General features: G+C 38.8%; 1 protein-coding gene across 4 annotated transcripts in view; it reads right to left on the reverse strand.

Moving 5' to 3' along the window:
- ptprsa (protein tyrosine phosphatase receptor type Sa) overlaps positions 1-23,030 on the reverse strand; it is a 241,764-nt gene that overhangs the window by 126,753 nt on the left and 91,981 nt on the right. For all 4 annotated transcript variants that reach the window (XM_089001604.1, XM_089001603.1, XM_089001605.1 and 1 more), the window contains one exon: positions 11,066-11,294. In XM_089001604.1, coding sequence (XP_088857730.1) covers positions 11,066-11,162 — 97 coding nt within the window. In that variant the 5' untranslated portion in view covers positions 11,163-11,294. The remainder of the gene's footprint in view (positions 1-11,065; positions 11,295-23,030) is intronic.

Consider the following 23,030-nt stretch of genomic DNA (forward strand, 5'->3'; position numbering starts at 1 on the left):
TAGTCAAAGATGACACACTCGATTTGCTAATGTGAATTACAGCTGGATATAATTGTCATGTATACATGATTGAGCTCTTTCTTGATCCTTTCCTTTTGTCAATTTCGTATCCTATAAAATTGCCGAACAAAATCTACACCAGACTCGACTTCGACTACAGTATTGCTTGCTTGGAGTATCTTCAGTAAAGGTCTCCTCCTATAATATTGAACGGATGGCATTCAAAGGAGAATATGAGTTGTATTATCGTCCTGACCAAAGTCTTCCTCGACAAAACTGCTTCGGTAAGTACACAACTTGGCTTTATCTGCTTAGCAGGGGGAGACAGCCTGAGCCAAAATAGCCAGTCATGGGGGCTCCTATACCCTTTCAAATCCCTAATAATAGAAGACATCAACACAAACGCTGCTGGCTAGCAGGAGAAGCAAAACACACACTGAGCGCAAAGACGCTTGTTTCACAAATGGTACCACCTGCTACTTGCTGCTACCTCTGTTGGAACTGATAAGACAAAATAGACTGGAAATGTGATTGCAAAATAGTGAAGGGTGGAAGGCCCACGGGAAAATATGACAAAGCTTAATTTTCCACTACTTGACTGTTATTTGATAGGACGGTGCGGTGAGAGTAACAAGGGTGTCTTTATCGACTAATGCAGTAATAGATTGAGAAAAGCTTCTTTGGTCATAAATGGTAGCCATTCGCCACTGAATTAGCAAAATGGATGGCAAAATCACACAAAGCCCTTCTGTGACTTGCAGCAAGATGCTGGGAAATTGGCATCTTTCACAGTGCATATATATATATATATATATATAAAAAAAAAATCCTCGTCTCACCCACCATGGGTGGTGTCTGTCCCCATTTCAGCTCGGGTCCTCTACCAGAGGCCAGGAAGCTTGAGGGTTCTGCGCAGTATCCGTGCTGTTCCCAGCACTGCGCTTTTCTGGACCGAGATATCCGATGTTGTTCCCGGGATCTGTTGCAACCACTCGTCGAGTTTGGGGGTCACTGCCCCAAGTGCTCCGACCACCACAGGCACGACTGTCACCTTTACCTTCCAATATATATATATATATATATATATATATATATATATATATATATATATATATATATATATATATATATATATATATATATATATATATATAATTCGAACAGTCAGTGTTTGAAAAGAACATGAGCCTATTTGATGCAACATTTCAAGCATGTTATCCTTTGTGTGGTAGTTTTGGTGAAAATGATGGGAATGACATTTTTTGCAATGAGGACTTTGAGCATTCACGTATATCTGGAAACATGCATTTGACTTATCAAGATATGTATCAGATTATTTGATGCCTACGCCTAAATAGTATAATAACTGTACACTGTGTTAAGTCCCCAGTGAAGGCCCAGGTTTCAAATTCATTCATATAGCTCCACATAAACACACAAACACACACACTCACACACAAACATCAATCAAAGCCAATTAAAAAACGCTGCCCTGGTAAGAACCATCACTATAGCAACCCGATTTTTACTTTAAACCACTGCTTGTCTTATCAGTAGGGTTTCACACAACATCACTCACATTCATCCAACAAAGGCCAAACAACTTGAACTATCTGATTTTTTTTTACGTTTTATGTTAAGTAAAGAAATCTTGGTACAAAGTTTTCAGCTTATTTTATACCGTTTCCAGATTTGAGAGAAAGACAAGTATGGATCAGGAACACAGAGTGTAATTGTAACTTTAACATGGTTTACAACCAAAATTAGATTAAATATTGTGTTCATTTAAATAAAATATACCGTATTTTCCGGTGTATAAGGTGCACCGGAGTATAAGGCACACCCCCAATGAATGGTAGATTTTCAAGGTTTTTCCATTTATAAGGAGCACCAGAGTATAAGGCACACCCCCAACAAATGACAAAAGTATACAAAATATAATATATAAATATATAAACGTTTTCCAAATATAAAGCACAACACATTATAAGGTGCTACAGTTGAGGCTGGGGCTACACACTACTTCTTCTACAGGGGGAAATGGAGTTGGTGGCTGCTGACAGTAAATGCAATACCTGTTGTGGCTCAATATGACTTCGCATATAAGGCACTGATGCGTATAAGGTGCAGGCTCATCTTTTAAGGAAAATCAAGGCTTTAGGGTGTGCCTTATACATCGGAAAATACGGTACTCCAATGTCAAATCACAAGGTCAACATTTTCTACTCTTGGGCGTGAGAATGGATATTAGATTATGATCAAATGATTCTCAAGGAGGTGAGGTGTATTAAAGCTAGAGTTTTAGCTTGCAAGAAGCAATCATGAGTGATTGCCATTTTTAAGGACGGTTTTGTGCAAATAACTTCTTCCTAAAATTGAAGAACATTAAATTAAGTTCTAGGTATATTAAAAAAAAGGAAATTGGGTCTGGTGCAAACAGTCTCAGCAAACTGACTGACTAACCAAAGAAAGTCACACATATTTAATGGCTTGTCGTAAAAAGGAGTACCATATGGGCTTGTACAATTGTTTTGGCCATTGCATCGTTCTGTGTCTCAATGACAACTGCACTTCAAACAAACTTGTGGGAATATTCAAACAATAAAAGACATGTGGCAGGATGGAGAAATGTTGTAGTACCGTTTTTATTCGCGCATAACATGCAACATTTTCTACCGAAAAAAGAACTCAAAGTTTGGGTGCGCGTTATAAACGAGGCCTGGCAAAAAATAATATATATATATATATTTAATGCTTTATCCCTTCCAGGAGAGGGCAGCATTTCCATGGCGCTTCTCGCCCTTCAGTTTCGATTCTCAGAAAGACCCAGATCCCACGCATTACTTTTTTTATTGATTACCATTTCTTTAGCTATACTTCATTTCCTTACCCCGCCTCGCCCACACTGACAGGTGAGCATTGCTGTTTTGCACAATTACCAATATCCAGAGTTTTGATTCAGTGTTTACATTGTCATTAAGTGTTTTACATTGTCAATAAATGATTGTTATCCCAATGCCTTGTCTGAGCTGACAAAAAGTAAGACATTTTATACCAATTTTTAAAATTAGGGTTGCGCGTTATACACGTGTGTGCATTATACTTGAATAAATATGGTAATATTAAAACCGTATAAAGTCATTTTAAACTTTGATTTACAAATCTTTGATTACAGTGAATCTCAGATTATATTCAAATTTGTTGGTAAAGCCCAGCCTAATTATTCTGCGGGATAGTGGTAACACCCATAATTTGAGAGTGAGAGAAAAGAGTGAAGAAAGGGCGGGGGGGGGGGGGTTCAAACACAACACAAATTGTTTACAAGGCACGGTGTAGGTGGGAAACATGTGTGGTTTCTAAAACAAAATGAAAAGGAGACAAGGGGTCCAAGGAGACATTCACGACCATATAACTGAACAAATCTCGAGCTATAACATTGATAAGCATTGCGAAAATGAAACTAAACAATATTGTCATTATATTTGAAAATAAGTAAAACCCATAAATAAGTTGATTGACTGATTATTAAGAATTCTCTTGACAGTCTGGAGTTGATTCTTGAATAATTATGTCTTGAAACAACTGGGTCGAAATGGAGTTCAGTACTTGGAAGGTGACGTACATCCACATATTCATAGATGCTCAATGTCCTTTATTCAAATGTCCAACCCAAGGATTCCAATTTCTTCTTTCCAGATGGTAAAAGGACCATTGTGTTTATTTATACGTGAGCAGTCACTTGACTGTTGAAATAATTTATTAAAAGTAATAATAATTAGAAAAAAAAATAATGTTTTAAAAATCACATTTACATAGCCCTCCAAGGCTTGAACAATGTTGATTTGGGTGCAAGGTTCCAATGTGTCACTGTGATTGCACAGTTTTCCTATTTGGTATTTGCCTGTTATGGCTGCTTGGCTGTGGAAGCACTGTCATTACGGGTTGGCTCATATGAATACTGTTGCTTCTTTTGTGTGGTGGGAGGAGATGGCAGTCCTCTGTCAGGTGTTGGCAGAGTGATTTGCATTTTGATGGAAGAATTTGCTTTCTTTTTTCTTTTTTAGTTCCATGAATGTTGGTATTGCATCAGTATGAATTAATTACCATACATAAATATGACCAATTTCCAATACACAAAATCCAGGCAAACATTAATTAGGGACAAGGAAAAGATTCATTTATTTGATAGGTTTGTTTCTTTCCATTGGTAATAAAGTAGGATTTTATGAAATTTTCAATAATTTCTCAACTCAAAAAATCTAATGTGAAAGTATCCCTTTTATTATGTTGATTTTCTGTCATGGAGGCAATCATTCAATAGCAGTGAAAAAAAGAGAGCAACTGACTGAGATAGAGAGAGAGAGAGATAGAGAGAGAGAGAGAGGGGTGGAAGGAGTGAGAGAGAGAGAGAGAGAGAGAGAGAGAGAGAGAGAGAGAGAGAGAGAGAGAGAGAGAGAGAGAGAGAGAGAGAGAGAGAGAGAGAGAGATTGAATAAGACCTTGAAACCTTCAACAATTCGGTGTGCTGACGAAAAAAACAGGCTGTGCTGTTAGAATGTGATTTCAAATTGCAGATTATTTTTTATAATTATTTAGATTTCCTTATGTAAATTTTGCTAACAAATTCGGCATCCCTCAAAAGATTGTGTTTAAATGTTGACATTCCAAACGATGCATAAAGTATATTCTTTTCCATATTACAGTCAAAATGTATTTTCTTTGGAAGCCTATTTGATGTGATGTCTCGATTTTATGGTTTTTAGCTTTTCTACTGATTGCTTGGTTGTTCTATAAACATTCTAAATTATTTAACTGAGGCCAAAGAAAAGGTTTCCAAACTGTTGCCATCTTCCAAGAATGCCAAAAGTGCAGAGAGACTTCTTGGCGCATGGCTTCCTGCTTGGGACTGAATAAAAGATGAACTCATTTCTTCGCATTTTACAGAGGGGCAAAAAAAAATAAAAAAAACTGTGGATGTTAGCAAATGTCCAGAGACAATCACACAACAGCTGGGCACATCTCAATTGAATGTAACTGTTTCTCACACATAAATGAAGTGGGAAAGATAATATGTGGGGAAAAAAAAAAGAATAATTGGCAGAGAACAACTGCATGTAAGAAAGAAAAAAATGCTGTCTTGGCTTTTTTTGGTGCAAAATCAATCAGTGTGGCTGCCCCCTCATGGGAGAACTTTGGTGCCAGAACTGACACTACTTTTTTTTATTTGGCCGCGTCTTCATACTTTTTGGTTTGCAAGCATTTAACCAGAATGTCATTGAACCTTTTGTATAGCCATTCAGATGATGGATCAAAAACCATGTGAATCGATTGCTCCTAGAATCGAGCACTGCGCAATGCATTTGATGTGCACGCGCAACCTATTGAGTAACTTCTTATTGAGTGCACATCAGTGATAAGTTGCGGCACATTTGTCAAAAGCTTTAAAACGTTTGGTGTACTTATTTATTTAGTGTGACCGCTCAATAAGCCACCATGGGGCCAAAAAACAAGCTCCAAGTATCAACCTTTTGAGCAAAAAGGAAAGACCGTAGAATTCAATGAAAAACTTGCAGTAAAGTCAAAAACTGGAAGATTACATACACTTCATGAAATAACTGTATTTCTCATATCATCAAAATATTTAATTAAAGGTCAAAGTGATCTATTTTATAAAACAATACATTTATTTCACACTGTTTTCTCAATGTTAAATTCATCCATCCATCCATTTTTCAGACATATTTATCTTCATTAGGGTCCCAGCTGTCTTTGGGCACGAGGCGGGGGACACCCTGAATTGATTGCCAGCCAATCACAGGGCACACAGAGACAAACAACCAGTCACTCTCACACACACACCGAGGGACAATTTAGAGTCAGCCTTCCATGCAAGTTTTTAGACCTGTAGAAAACCCACACAGGAGAACATGCAAACTCCACGCAAGGAGACCGGACTAGGTCTTGAACTCACGACATCTGCACTGTGAAGCCGGCGTACTAAACACTCATCTCAACGTTAAATTACAATTATAATTTTTCATGAAGTCAAATTATTAACATGTTCGACTCATGGGGTTAAGGTTGTTGGCTTGAATCCAGGTCCTGGCTTCCCTGCAAAAATGCCTGGTGAGCTAATTTACTCATTCACTGCACGCCTGAAACCTTTTTGAGGATCAGCCCTTCAGATGAGTGATGGATTGCTGTATTATTTTTGTTATGATCTTTCGGTTTCTAGAACAGGGATGGCTCAGTAGGCCACTGGTTAGTGTGTCGGCCTCTCAGTGCAAAAATGCTTTGTAAGCTAATTGAGTACTCCAAATTGTCCCCTGGTGTGAGTGTGAGCCTGGATGGTTGTTTGTCCATGTGTGCTCTACAGTTGGCTGGCAACCAGGTCAAAATGTACCCCGCCTAATGCGCAAAGGCAACTGGGATAGGCAGCAGCACGTCTCGTGACTCTTGTGAGGAAAAGTGGATCAGTAAATGGATGGATGGTATCTGGAACAGTTTGAGTGGGTTTGAATTATTTCCTATGGAAATGTTACTTCTGCTTCCATAATAATTTGGTTAAAGGCAGATATTTGTAATTGATTTTTCATGAAAGTTCCACTGTGTGTGTGTGCGCGTGTGTATGTGAGTGCATGTGCAAGTCTGTGACAATAAAAATCCCCCCAGGATTCTCGAATCACCTGCAGAAATGAAATATATGAATGCACCTAAATATGAATGAAGGTTTTGTTGTTTGGATTTACTGCACCATCATTCTTTTTCTTCTGATTAAAAGGTCTCTGTTACTTTGTGATTTATGTACATGAATAAGGAAGGGCAGAGGGGGGTAGTAGCAGGTAAGATTGACATGTTCTGGAGGGTTTGGGGTCATTTCCAAAAAGAAGTGCCACTGTGTTTAGCTGAGTGCAGATTGAGGTGAGGAGGAAGGTGTTCAAGCAAACAAAATTATGGTATGATTGAATGTTTCTGAAAGAAAGGGAAAATACTAGGAAAAGACGAGATATGATCAGTTCATAATGGTGCTTAAAACATGAGGAGCATTTGTTTGAATCTGACTCAAAATGAATAGTTAGAAAAAAACATTGTCATGTCACCTTTCTGGACCTTTCCTGAAAAAAAAACAGTGCACAATCACATGACCAGACTTTATAAACCCCCACGCAATCAAAGAAAAAGAGTTCTGTTGAAACATGACCACATTAAATTTCTCCTCAGTTGAGTTTCGCCACCCGTAAAGTCTGTGCACTAATTTTGGATGTATTCATTTCCTATTTTATTATAACTAACAACCTTCCCTTAATTTTGATCACATTAAAATCATGCTAAAAATGCTTACCGAAACACACACACGCACACACACGCACACACACACACACACACACACACACACACACACACACACACACACACACACACACACACACACACACACACACACACACACACACACACACACACACACACACACACACACACACACACGCACACACACAGGATGAACTCGCCCCCAAATTGTCCTGACTCCTGTTCTATTTGCAGAAAATCCACTTTGTTTCCTTTCTTAATGCTGATCCAAACCCATTGTAATAGAGAAATGATCCTGCAAAAATCTTGAAGCAGGAGATTATAGGGCAAAATACGACACAGCTAATGCACCACCAATAATGGAATAGGATAATTATCTTTTTATACGAACAGTGTTTGAAATAATGTCTGCCCGAACGCCCAGTGAGTGCATCTTTTAGTTCAGGCATACAATTTACACAACGTCTCCGCCCGGGTGGCCTACAACTTTCAAGAAAAAAAACAAACAAACAAAAAATTCAAATCAAACATTTGCTTTATTTCCGATTTTGAAATCTTTGTTCGGTTTGGAAATTTCGGAATTTCGGTTTGTTTGTCAATTTGCATATTTAACTGAGTCATGCACTAAGATTGTTAAATTATGACGGAAGTGACACAACGGCACCCGTAGCCCAATTCAGACGACAGCTATTTGAGGAAGTCGTATGGTGAGTCGTATTTCTCAGATGGTCTGGATTAACTTGCGTTTTCATGACAATATCTTTTATTGTTTTGCCTTATGTACTGTGTAGTGTATCCAGTTAGTTCCCCGATTCCTTTTGAGTCCAGACTACTTTTTGTATCGTTATTTAAAGGACAACCGACGTCTCTGGACAAGTTGTGTCCATAATTTGTAAAATGGCTTCAAATGACTTCTACTGAGCGTATTTTAATAAAATTCCACCGCATATAGCTATATTTTACGTTTTAAGACTCGCGCTGAATATTCAGGAAGTCTTGTTTTTGATTTGGTGACGAGTCCGTACGTGACGTCACTAAAGGACCGCTCTTGACCGTAAAAAAGACGCATTGTAGCGGTCCTTCCATCACGTTAATGTATTTTGCTGGACTTGTTTGGTCTGGTGACCTCGTGTTGCACCCAAAAGCCGCCAGAAGCCCAGAAGAGGGCGTCCAAGCGCAATATAAGGAATTTTTCAGCCTGTGGAAACGTAGGTGGCCACGGGAGGTCGCCATTTTGTGCCTCTTTTTTTGGGTGAGAGATTTTCCCCGCAATGTTGCCTCAAAATGGCACAAATAAATTTTTTAATCGATTGCAAACATGGATGCTTTCCTTTTCAGAACTATTTGAATCATATTCATAACTGAATGTGTAACAAAAAAGCATATTATCCAAATCTGAAGCCATTGTTTTGATTCACAACCAATGCAAGACGTCATTTTTATTGGTATTTTGCATTTGACTAAAAACATCATACTGCGTGTTTTGGGTATTTTAGATGCTATAAAACGTTTTTCTGGTGTCAGTTAAAAACAAAAAAGTGACGTCGGTTGTCCTTTAATTCAAGTTTTGTCAAGTGGAATTTTCAAGCAGTTGTGCTTCATAGTGCTTTTCTGTTGCGCAGTTATTCACGAGACGAAAGCCATGCGACTTCACCTATCCCTTCTGCCATACTGTGTTGCAGGTAATGTTTGTTTCATTTCGGTTTTATCGTATTTCGTTTGTTGTGTCGTTTTTTTATTTGGCCGAGTCTTAGTGGCATATCGGCAGTTCGCTGTTGCCGCCATGTGATGCGTTCAGGGACATCATGTAAATAACAATGAACTTGTGTTTATTTCCCTTTTCTGTAAATAACCACTGTACGAATGTACAATGTTTTGCATATTGAGAGCTACTTGGGGAAGTCGTATGTTATTCACAAGACGAAACCCATGCGACTTCACCTGTCCCTGCCATAATGTGTTTTCAGCAATAAAATAAATAAAAAGACAGGGCAGCAACGCGGAACTCAAGACAGTCTCCGCTGTGACACCCGCCACACATAGTCCGGAGTCAATCAGAAACCTGCATTGAATAACTTTGTGCTTCCGGACTTTCCCGAGCGTCATAGCCCCAAAAGAAAGATTCAAAAGAACCCAACAAAATGTATGACGCTACAAAACGTAACCGTACATTAAAAGCATCGTGGAAAGACGAGTTCACGTGGTTTGTAGCAGACGACGCAACGCAAACATTACATTGTGCAACATGCCGAACAGTGCATGGACAAACCACAACTGGCGCAAAATCATCAGCAAGGGATATTTACCATCAATTAAGCAAGGGAGCATTTGTGGTAGGTACATTTTAAAGTGTTGTTCTGTTATATATTCTGATTATCAATCCATAATACTTTGCAACAATGTTTTTTTTTTTGCGATTCGTCATCTTATTGTGTTTCAAGTTGTGAAAAATGGGGCAAGCAACTTTATGGCCGGGCAGGCAAGTTTTCGGAGTTGTCTGACCTGGTGTCGGGTAACTTTTTGTCATGAGTTTCAGACACTGATATTAATGGCATCAACAAAGATTGTTTTTTGTTCTAGAATAATTGACATATGATCAGTATAACAGGGGACTGAGAAAAAAAATATCCGTAAGATTTGTTCAGCTGCACAGCATTTTTTTTCACTCCATATGACAAGTCAAGCAAATGGAAATAAGTGATTTTGTTGAATAGTGTAACACCTTCACAGAAAAATAGTTGTGTCGCATTGGGTTGAAAACAGCAATAGAGAGGCGTGTGGGGCAACCTGATCTACATGTGGCTCACATAGTAGACCAGGGGTGGGCAAACATTTTGACTGGCGGGCCATAATGGGTTCTAAAATTTGACAGAGGGGCCGGCCAGGCCAGGAGTATTTGGAGGGAGTGTTTGGGCCGGATATACTAAAGCATTAAATGTAGTGTGTGCAAACCTCTGCATCGTAAGAACACTAAAACCCAATTTATTAACTGTCTTTCAAACGTGAAAAATAGCCCTTAGCAGTTCATACATTTGTCTCAAGGAATATGCAAGATATGGCATTTACATACTATTTCGCGAATGCCTGGAATATGGGGCCAGCAACTTTTCAGAGTTGTCTGCCCTGGTGTCCGCTAGCTTTTTGTCATGAGTTTCAGACACTATTTTTACTATAATTTGGACAAGTTCGGCGGGCCGGATTAAAAAGCCTGACCGTAGTTTGCCCATGTCTGGACTAAACAGTAAACCCGCAGTGGAAGCCAAGTGAAAGCACCTCTCGGACAAAGTATGTCCGGTTGACATGCTCAACTTGTACCATATTCTTAAAAGGTCAAACAAACAGTATGAAAAATACACTTTTTGCATTGATAAAATCAAAAGATTCAAAATACCACTGCTTTTGTTCTACATTTCATTTCATTGGAAGTTTTAATGGATTTATTTTAATTAAATGCCATTTATTAACCCCACGTAGAATTGCAAGCACAAGATTGGATCGTAATAAAGTTACTTTAACATGCAGCTCAGCTATGTAGAGAACCTGACTTTGATGAGCACCGATTTATTGTCATAGCTTTCTCCATCATTTTTTTCAATTCAAATAAAAAGCAAAAACACTACGTTGTGACCATCTTTCACAAAATGTAAAAGTTTATTTGCAGTGCATAATAGAAACCAACCAAAATGCTTTGTCAGAGTTAAACCAGTGTTAGCAAATGTCACTGAGAAGGGCCGCATAGCTCAACTGGTACTTACATAAGGCGTGTGAGCCGGTGAGCAGCAGTGAGAGCAGCAGATTGGTAAGAGGCAGCAGGAGTGGAAAAAGGAGATGACTTGAACACCTTGTGGCCATCTTGGTTCCAATGGGCGTGTGTGGAGGGTGGGGCAGGGATAGGGGAAGTTTAATTGAGACCTGGCTGGAGAGCCGAAGCCCCAGCAGCACAAGGAAGATTGAGCTCCGCTGGCAGGATGCTTTGGCACTGTACTAGAAGAAACAGACACAGAAGAGCCAATGTTAATTTTTCGTTTGTTCTTTGTGCTAATAATACATTATTTCCCCAGGGAAATAATGCATTATTAGCAGCCATCAGACATCTTGATTGATTTTTTTTTAAAGCCAGTCTCCATAGCTACCATATTTTTGAAACAAATGTTATCTTTCGGAATAGTCCTTCTTATCCGGTAATAAAAATGTTAAAAATGTATCCCAATAATATTTGATATGACTCGAGTCCTCATGCAACTCGATCACATTCTCTACGTTGTTTCATTTTATTATCAACTTGTTCTTTTTGCTACCTTTTCTGACTTACACTGCTTTTGTAATGTATGAGAATAGTCAATTGTGTTATAATGCCTAAAAAATGGCAACCGTTCTTTTGTGATCTTCAGGTGGTTGTATCGTAGTAACAAATGAAAACATATTTGGAATGGAATATGCCCCTCCAAAAATACGAGAACAGATGCTTTTCCCCCAATGTGGCTTCCTTATTTTTTTGTCAATGAGTCATTTGCATCTTCTTATCTATGTACTGAAAGTTCATTACAAAGTAGGACGTGACACTAATTCTGTCCTTGAAAGGTGTCACCAATATCACAAACACTTGTTGTACAGCTGTGATAGGTTTTTGGAGAGCTGAGGTACACAAACAGCAAAATGACAGTTTACATAAAACACATGCTTGAATCAAAATAGTTTATATGTGGTTTGCTTTTCTGTTCAAACTAAGGCAGCTTTCAGACAATTCTACTGTTTAGTATCTTCTCCTCTTCTTTTCCTTTCGGCTTTTCCCTTCAGGGGTCGCCACAACGAATCAATGTCCTCCATCTATCCCGGTTTTGTGCATCCTCTTCTTTCACACCAGCTACCTTCATGTCCTCTTTGACCACATCCATAAAACTCCTCTTCGGTCTTCCTCTCGGTCTCTTGCCTGGCAGTTCAAGGCTCAGCATCCTTCTCCCGATATAGTCACTCTCTCCTCTGGACATGTCCAAACCATCTCAGTCTGGCCTCTCTGACTTTCTCTCCAAAGCCTCTTATCCAACCTGGTCACTCCCAAAGAAAACCTCATCATCTTCAGATCTGCTACCTCCAGCTCTGCTTCCTGCCTTCTGAACTGAATTCTACTGTTTAGTATAATGCAGTTTTACCTGTAAACTGTAGTCTGGATTTTTGTTAATAATCTATGACGACAGCAGTGAAAATACAGCACACTTCTTGAAAAGAGTGGGCGTCTTTAAGAAAACCATCTCAGCCTTCAACACAATAGCGCAGCATACGACCAGCATGCCGTTCATTTGTCGTTCTCTTTTTTTGCCTTGCAGGTAAAGGAAGGCATTGGTCATGACTAAAGGAAATACAGACAGATGACAAGAGAAATTGTATCTGTGACTGAGAGAGTGATGTTCCTTTTGTTTCTCACAGTAAACAATGTTGGATGTAGAGGAAACCGTGCCGTGCCTGAGGGAGACTACTACATCCATGTACAGAGGATGGCCAGGGTTATGATTTATGGTCTTCTCCTTAGGGCATGCCTTTTTTATCAATGCCTCAGCAAGCTTTACAAACTTCACAACACAATTACAAAACCTATTGTTGTTGAACGTGCAAACTGAACGTAACTCAAGGCTATGTGTGGGATTCAGTTTCACGGTGGCTACGCGTGACACTCTTGACTGCAGTTCAATGCTCGACTAAAAACAAAGGTTGAAGAGATAAGGGGGAACATGTTTAAATGGAGAAGTGTTTATTTTAAACTATAAAAAAGGTTTCCCATTACTCAATGTATTTGACAATTCTGACATACAAAATGCCCAAAGAAAATCGAGAATGAAAGCTGGAAACAGCCATGAAAAAATCTAATTATATTCAAATGTGGGAAATGAACGAATATGGGTTCCTAACTGTGAACATGCCGGGGTCCACTGTATATATCTCCCTGATCAAAATAGTCATCTTTCCAAACCCTCGTGTTCCTTTTTTGCTACTTCACTGTGTTTTCTCCTTCAAACTCATGCATACTAAGTAAGCAATGCTCACATTACAGATGCGCAGCTGAGAATCACATGAATTTGCATGGGACTGCAGGACTATTATATAAATAGTTTAGTGTACCTCCTAGCATCATTCTTTCGTTTGCCTCCACCATATCCTGTAAAATCTGTACTGAAGTAACTTGAGATGGGGCACACCTGTCATTAGGTGCTATGGATAGGAAAGCCCCACAGGAGGCAGAATAGCTTACGCAACTAAAGCACCCATCGCTGAAGGATGCCTGAAGCATTTACATATTAAGTGTAACTTACATCAAGGGCAAGCTGCTCCACATTCATATGCCGTAGCTGAACCGATAAATCAGACAGATTTTAATCTTGAGATGAACATTAAAGGCCAAGATGAGTAAAACCCAAAAGGGAAAGCAAAAAAGTATATTTAGTAACAAGAATGTTTGATGAATGTCAAATGGACACCTCAATTTGTCTTGCTAATACAGTACAAGTCGGCCAGTTGTTGGTTCCTTAACGGTTTTTGGAATCAATTGGCTGTGAACAACAGCAGTAGATGGCACTGTAGTACCAGGACACTAGCAAAAAAAAAAAAAAAAAAAAACCTGCATGCATTGCTCACTATAGCATCAAATGAACACCCCTTTTGACATATGCTTGGACAAGGAGAACTGCAACACGGGGATGATATTACACTCAGGAATGTAAGATTCCCAGCCTTGGAAACATCTCAAGGGAATTGCTTTCCCACAGGCCTTTGCCTTTTGCTGTTCTCTAAATCACGACCCCTGCAACTATTGTACGTGTTGTGTTGACCATTTTTTAGTCCCGTAGGAGTCTATGGGATGATTAATGTTGCTTTGAAAGGAAATTTTGTGAAATTTCTCATTTTATTTCATGTGGTGAATTTCTAAACTACTTAGTTGCTATAAGAGCACATCTAAATTTTTTTTAGATATTTTAAACTGTCTCATTACCAGCAACCTTTTAAGACTTTTGAAAAACCAATAATATTCAATCTTTTCAGCGGAGTGTGGTGAGGGCCTTATCAAAACCATGGATATATGTACATCTAATATTTTCAATGTAATTATAGGAGTTTATTCCAACTGATTGTTGTCTTCACTTGACAGTGCCTGGCTGTGCAACTTATATTTAGTTATTTATTTTTCTTTGTAGAGGCAAATGGTATTTCAGTTTCGATCTGTAGCCATAACAATGTTAACTTCCCATCCCATTCAGACTCATGCAAGCAAATGCCAAACTGATATAACTGAAATGCCTGCTTCTTTTTTTCTACCAATCTGAATATATTTTATGCTAAGTTTTTATTGCCCAATACATACATTTTGCAATATTGTTTAAACTTGCACAAAAACACCACATTGAAAAAAAATAAACACTACAAAAATAAAAACAAATAAGCCTCTGAAAAGCAATTTCAACTGGCTGAACTAAAAAAGAAAACAAATCAATCTGAGTTTCCACTTTTCTGCGACATTTTTATTGATGGACCTTTTAAGGACTTTTGATGGCTAATTTAGCCATTTTTAATGATTTTTTTCTCTATTCAGCAGGGGATTCACGGTGGATATAATGCCCGCTCAGCAATATGCAGGCTGTACAGAAATCCATATACAGTATCACTGAGCTGGTGTAGAAATCATAGCTGTCAAAGGAAAGGTGTATCTTTATTTTTAGGGGGAATCTGCTAATCTTTTATTTGACATATTGTATGTCAAATTTTCATTTTCCTAATTGTATTGAGGAGAGGAAAATGAAAAAAAAAATATTTGAATTAATTGTAAAAAAGTCAGCTGAGAAAATATTCATTTAGAACAAATTAAAGTTAAATGTATTTTTCAATGAACAAAACACTAAGAAATCTGTTTTCACTAACTGTAGTCTCGCTTGCCCAGATGAGTGGTATCCAGGATAACTGAACAGAAAAAAAAAAAACCTTATAGTGGATTGCATTTAGCACCAAGGCTTTGGAGGATTCCTTTCATAACCTTTCTGCTGTGAATTGGGAATTTCTCCATTGTGAGTCAAATGAAAGTTTTCTTATCTTTAAATCAAAATCTACCATGAACAAGGCTGAGAACAGCAGACGTCTGGGCCATGCAGCAGGCAGTTGTGCAGATCAACATCTGGAAGGCTGTTGCGCTGACCTCCTAAATGCACACTTAATTGCCTCACCATTTTCTTTACCACGAAGGGATGACACCTTGCTCCAAGAAAATATGCTGTTTCCTTTCTCCTAATCCTCATTTGCAGCACTTGGCCAGCAATGATCCAGGTCAAAGGACAAAGGTAGCATTGCTCATGATGACAATCAAAAAGGGGCCAATGTGAGGTAGTGGAAGGCAGGTCGGGAAGGATGGCATAATACTGTATATAGAGGGAAGGTAATGAATTAAAGCAGTCCGGAGCTGAAAAGGGAAAGTGAGACCGATGCGAGACGGTCCTTGACAATGAAGATGTGGCTGATTGGATTGAATCTACGCGCGCGTGTATGCGTGCGTGTGTGTGTGTGTGTGTGTGTGTGTGTGTGTGTGTGTGTGTGTGTGTGTGTGTGTGTGTGTGTGTGTGTGTGTGTGTACTGATGACTCTTTCTAACAGTTAGACGCACGTAGTTGAGGAACAAAAAGACAATATACCTCTGAATTTGATGCTTCATATCTCAACACCACTGCCTGGTGTATTAGCTCATTAGAAGAGGCCAGTTTTGTAACCTGGATGACGAATAATCCATAACTCATTCACTGCCATTCCCAAATTTATTCCGGAATTGAAAACCATGACGTGGAGCGCCATTTTCGAATTTGTTCCGGTTTTAGTCTTTATTGCGGGAGGTGCCGATAAAGTGCTGGTCAGACCTCTGGCAATGGTTTTCCCTCCCACGAGGGGGCAGCATTTGATTTTTGTACAGCCGCTCCCATTTTAAGATCCGCTAACTCCAGACTCATGTAATTTAGGAATTAACTTTGTTTCTAATGAAATTAGAGAGTTTTAGGTTTTTTTATGCTGCATAGAATGTTTATGTAGTCCCAAAACTCAGGTTTTTTGTAGATCCTGCCATTTGAGTGAAAATGACAAAAACTCTGGCACTGGATTGAAAACATTTTTGCGCATCGTCTGGCATTGAATGAGTTAACAAAACAATGTTTCATCGTCACATTAGATTTCTACACCACTACAAAGTGCAGCCAGAATTGGAACCTTTTTACTAAAAGTCAAAACATTCTGTCAGTGGCAATGGAAATTCAGCAATCATGATTTTTTTTGGGGGGTGGTAGGAACACATTACTGTACCCTGTGCATGAAAGACCTACATGAGAAAGTGAAAGATTGCGATTCTACAAAGCAGAGCAAGTATACTGTTTCGCTAATCTCCTGATGATTTATGAATGGAGATTGTTGGAGGAAAATAGCTTGTTCAAATGTTTCTCTTGACTGTGTAATCGTGATGGCTTCTCTTCATTTGATCCTTAAATTGATCCAACTTGTGCGGGAAACACTTCAGCTTCTGATGTCAACAGGATGGATCTCTAAGTCACATCGTATTGTAAATTACAGTAAAGTCTCGTTATATCGATATTCAAGGGAGTCCGAAAAAATATCGATATAACCGGGACTATCGATATATCCGACCCTGTTTGCATGTAATTTTCTCTGTGCATGCATAGAAATAGTATCGATATAACCGGGACTATCGATATATCCGATATCGATATAACGAGACTTTACTGTAGTTACATTTTATGCAAAGATTCATCAGACACTCAAAAAAAAATATTTTTTTTGTTTGATCTGGTGAAGCAGTAAACACACTACAGGCTGTTTTCCCATTTTTCCTTTTTATGTTGTCATTCTCTCCTGGTACTTTGTATGCCCTCACTTAATTCCTCTGACAATCACTTGTTTTTGTATAGTTTTCCCCCAAATTTCCCAGCTGTTGTATTTTTTTCTTTTTTCTATATGCATACCTCCCTTTTTTTCTGACAATGACTCATCTGCCACTTTTTTTCTTGTTTTGTAGATGTTTGCTCTCATGTTTTCATTCTTCACCCCCCATCGGGCCCCTTTTCACTTCTCTGCCAGCAGAGGAACAAGAGGCAACAAAACAACACGGTGGTTGTTTTGCAGCATCAGATCAACTATGTCGGCCACAAAATAAACATGCAGCTGCATCTTTAAGACATGGCAAAAAACACACCTACACAACAGAAAATTACTGAGGGCAAATATGAGCTCAGTGTACAAAGAGAAATTGTGTGAAAAGCAAATAATGGTCCCTTCGATACACATGTTGTTGTGATAAGGAAGTATTCATCAGCATCAGTATGACTAAAAAAAGGGGGGGAAAAGGAAAGACCAAGCCAATAATGGGGAGAGAAGAGGGGCCAGGATCAAATGACAACCTGACATTTGAGTGTGAGACAAACAAATCGATTCGGATTAAAGGATCCATCTGTCTGTTTACCATGGAAACAGGGAGGCGGGGATTATTCAGAATGGAGGGGAAAGTGATATGTCGTAAAGCACTTTTCTGTGAAGTTGTATCGATCCATAATGGGAAACCGACTCATTTGAATTGGATTGAATAAGATCTCAGTAGTTTCTCTTTTTCTTTACGGATACCACTTAATCGTGTTCCAATTGTCATGGAAAAAAAATGCTTGCCACAAATGTGAAAGGTCAGAAACAACACTTTTATTGATCATGTGTATGTACCAGCATTTTCTACAACTTGATAACACAGGTGGGATAGGTTGACAGCACAGCAGATAGTTAACCTGGGCGGCGTCAGATTATATTAACCTTCTGGGGAATTAGCATATGTGGAGAAGGAGAAAAGGAGGAGAGAAGAGCTAGCAATGCAGTACTGCCCATGGGTTGAATTAATGAGATTGTACCTATCTGCATGGCTGCACATTTTGACTGGGCTTTGGATGAGGACATACAGAGGGAGAATAGAAGATGAAATGGGGAGCGAGGAGGTCAGAGCAAGCAACCAAGCACCCACACAGGCACACACGCAAACACACACAACCACACACACACACTCACACAACAAGCCAAACACACCCCTCTGAAAGCCTCTCGTATCCAGCTATCCATTCCTAACCTTCAATTAACCTTCCTTCTGAACACAGGCGAGTGCTCAAGTAGTTGACTGGGGGCAAGTTACTGAGCAAGCTAGCTGAGGAGCGCTCGCTCATATTTTGCACATGCATGTATGTGCTGGTGTGTCCGAGTGTGTATGCCGGTACCTCATTTTCTCTGAAGGATATGCTTTCGCTCAGCTGAAAATCAATCTTTACTAAGTGCGCCCCTCCCCTTTTGGTAATTGTCTGAGCCTCATTGAAATTCACAAGACCGAAAACATACATTTCTTTATTAGTTTAGTATTGAAAAGCATGTGCAAATATTACCAGAGAAGAGCAGCAGAGTTGAATTTCAATCCAGAAGAAGGGTTTGCAGTGACTTAAAAGTGGAAGGCCCACTCAGAGTGATCGAATCTTATGTTGGTGAAATTAATTGAACACATTGATGTAAATAGTGTTTCTATGTAGCTTTTTTTATTTAACGTCTGTGTAAGCTCTCAGTCGTACAGGAGTGGTCCATCGATGAGAAGGTTTCTTCAGCCGTCATCTGTACAATCTGTACATCTGTTTTTTTATTTAATGCAACTTAAATTAGAAATGCAGAGTCATAAATGACTTAAACATACCACAGAGGGCAGCATCAATCATTTATCAAACCATATGAGCCAAAAACAATTATGAATGTAATGTGACCTGATGGTTACAAGAAGATGCAAAATTAATCTCGTCATGTAAAGGAATATTTGAAAAAAAAATAGAGAAAAGCTATAGTGCATACTGGGCTATGATTAGTTTTTTTCTTTACAATAAATATATATCTTCTTCATAATGTATTTTACCGTGAGAGTAAAGCACAGTGTGGCGGAATAAATGGTAGTGGAACAAGCTCGGGTTTTTCTTCCCTATTAGAGACTTGAGATGTGCACATAAATGCAAATGGTTGTCTGCTTCTGTTGATTAAAATCAATAAAATTGGAGATTGCCTTTCAGGCAAAGAAGCTCAGACAGACTCCACTCTCCGAGCGCCCTGGACCGGATGTAAAACTACACTAAAAGCACCCCCAAAATACAAATACCGTGTACACATTAAACGGTCCGAATACTGTTATTATTTTTATAATGCTTCTCTAATATTTAAAACGTCTCTGACTTTGATGCTGACCTGAAATGACAACTCTTGTCATAAAAAGTATTTTTTAAGTGCAGTAAATGAACACCACACACAAAAAGAGCAATTACAGCGGGAAAAGAACGAAGACTAGCGTTTGGTTTTTGAGGAAAGAAAAGCTGCTGATTTAACATTTTTATGTACATCAGGTGAGGAAGGATTCACATGCTTCATTTTTAAATGTCTTTGGGTTTGAGCCGAGGGGATGAAGATGACATTCTCTAAAGTGAGATGAGGGAAGGTTTGCGGGGGATGGAGATTCAATACAATTGTGGATAAGTTTCTCAAACTGTAAAAGATTTTAATCTGCTTGTGCTTCCTTTTTTGGAAGTTTGGAGTTTGGAATTTGCTTGTGCTTCCTTTTTCCTTATGAGTGTGCGTGCGCGTGTGCAGCGACTCGAAGGGAGGTCTGCATTGGAGCTGATGAGGCCCCTATAAACATGAACATCTGTGAGAGGTTGGGTGTAGAGTACTGTGAGTACTGTGTCTGTGTTCTCCAATTTGTGTGAACTCCACCCCACTCTGAATAGCCCCTTTCATATAAGCACTGCAAACCTGAACCTGAACTGAAAATTACCCAGAAAAAGCTGCACGCGAGACCACAAATGTTTGAATCAGTAAGTCCAAACATGTATGGATTTCACTCTTCCATGTACAGTTGTGCAAAGTCAGCACAGTTTCAAGTGATCACATTCACACGTGATTTTCTTTTGTTGATGTTTGAAAGCACCTTGACATAAATGTGGATTCTGAAAATGATTCCTGTAGACATCCTCAGGAAACCTTTGTCAAAAGTTGACAAAACAGTGTAACCTCTTCTTTTACCAATTCAGTATCAAAAGTGGGATTCGATATGAGTTGATATCAAAGGAAGTGGCGGTCTTGCGTGTTCAATGTCTTTCCTTTTTTTCATATTTTTGGGATGAGCAGGAACCTATCGCACTAAGTCATGCGAGTGTACAACTACATCATCAGCGGTATTGCTATGAATTGTTGGGCTTACAAAGCATGTTGCTCTCATTTTTCCCCAAAGCTAGTCGAGTGTTGGCTTCAGTAGATTCAAAATTCCATCAAAACACAGACATCTATGTCTTGAAGGTAATCCAATTGTATTTCTGTTTTCAGTTTGCCAGTTGAGTACGATGAAAGAGAGTCTGGTGAAAGTGAACTGGACAAATGAAGAGAAAGGACAGAAAAAAAACATGCAGTAATTCAACAGTGTAGAATGGGAAAGAAGGAACGAAAATCAATGCCTTGTTCTAAAGAGAAGCCTCTTCCAAAGGTACAATTATGCGAAATAGCTTTGTTTATGCTGAAATAGCCCGCACAATTTTTGCAACTTGAGGTTTGGGGCCAAATTAAAACGTAATGACTCGAGGGGATAAAAACTAAAAATAAATTTGTCTAGAATTTGTAAACACAGTGACATTTTTGGCATTTTTGGGGAAACCAGAGATGGCATGAAGGAACACAGAGGCCTCTTCGTTAAATTAGTTTTTCTCTGGCCAACCTTGAAAGCTTTTGCTATACATTACAGTATAATGTCATTTATCTGTGGTAGTCTGTGTCTTCATTCGCATGCTTTTACATTGAACAACATAAGTACTTTGCTTGTGCTGAGAAATGGTGTTTTCGAACAGTGGTTAATTAGATTTATCATTGGACATTACTCGTGAGTCTCAGTTGCTTGGATGTTGATGTAAGTGAACTCAAACCAAAATACAAAAGTATATATGAAGTCACACGACGGTCCTCATAATTGCGTTTGTGGGATAAGAGTAAAAGAAGACACTAAATCAACATAAGGGGTGCGGCAAGTTGGTCAACAAAATTATTAGCGGCATACTGGAAGTAACGAAATATTTCGGCTATAGTGGCATTTCCATTCATTTGTGTGGACCGACAAATTACAGGTCCAAAGCTATTGATCATTTCCTCAGTCGCATGTCATTTTTGTGCATAATTAACCAAACGTGGTGAAAATAAATTGAGAAGCAATCTATTTATATAGGAACACTCCACAGACAAATAAATATTGGAAAACTCACCCCTATGTGAGAATATTATTATTATTATTATTATTATTATTATTATTATTATTATTATTATTATTATTATTATCCATTTTCTGTACCGCTCATTCCTCATTAGGGGAAGCTGGAGCCTATCTAGCCGTCGTCGGGCACTAGGCGGGAGACTCCCTGAATTTTATTATTAATAATTAAATAATTATTACACAATTAAATCTAATAATGAAGATATTATTATTATTTTCAAGACAATAGCAAGTGAAAGTGCAAACATTTTTGTTTTGTTTTGTTATAAGCATTCCAACATTTTGGTAGAAAGTTATGGATTTTAATCTCCTCACAGGTGTGCGGTGTGCTGTTTGTGATATGGAATCATATAAACCAGATCACGGGATCCTCTCCAAGGAACTGTCCCACATCGTACTCTGTTTGTCAAAATTGCATCATGCTGGATAATCTAAGATGAACAATGGGATGCCAGTATCAGGTGGCACTCATTGCCGGCGAATCAGAAAGCATTTTCAATGCTCAGGGTGATCAGCAATGTGCATCTCCGAACTATATTGCACCTTGGTTATTACTAAAAAAATGGTTAGCAATATGCGAGATGAGTGACAAAACATGGAGTCAAAGCACGGATTCACAATGTCAAATGAAATCTGCACTGACAATTGCTGACAGGAATACAGAATACAAGGGTACCATCAAAAAGTGTCATGCACATCCATGAAGTCTGCCAGGTGAGTCCTGACGCTAAAAAACGAAACCCAAGGAGAATATGAGTAGCTTGGTGTCAATGGAGGAGAACATTGGAGGAAATTGTCGATAAAGTTAATAATAAATGATCGCAACATGTAAATTTGGAAGATTCTCTGCTACATTGCCATGTTTGAAGTTTAATCAAAATGGAAGAGGCTCCAACGGGCAGGCGGGAAAAAAAATAATAAAGTCTGGCTTCATCTGCACATAGCACCTCAGATCACCTGTCAGTGCAGGCCTTTCCCCATCTGTTGCCTTTGGCCTATTTCAAGCCGCGACAGAGGTCATTGAAAGGCAACAACTGCAAAAGCAAGACAGTATATCTGCTGACATTACTCCAAGAAAAGAAAGCCATAAAACGATATATACAGAATGTGTGTCTATCTGTCTATCGATCTCTCTCTTTACTTATCTGCATATCTATCTATTTAGACAGCAATTCTAAGAAAGTGAATGAAAGTCATGCCCTTTCCCTGTTAAGTGTTCTCAGAACAGAACAGCTTTAAGCTAAATTCCATCAAATACCAATGCATGGGACAACTGTACAAGTGAGTCCATTATACAGATGTCTCGATAAGAAATGTGAGCAACAGCCCTGTGAGTGACCAGAAGAACAGAAAAAGGCTTCATTAAAGTTGAGATTGTGC

Source organism: Hippocampus bargibanti, linkage group LG07, assembly GCF_051943395.1.
Source record: "Hippocampus bargibanti isolate YZ-2025 linkage group LG07, ASM5194339v1, whole genome shotgun sequence".
NCBI classification, from domain to species: Eukaryota; Metazoa; Chordata; class Actinopteri; order Syngnathiformes; family Syngnathidae; genus Hippocampus; species Hippocampus bargibanti.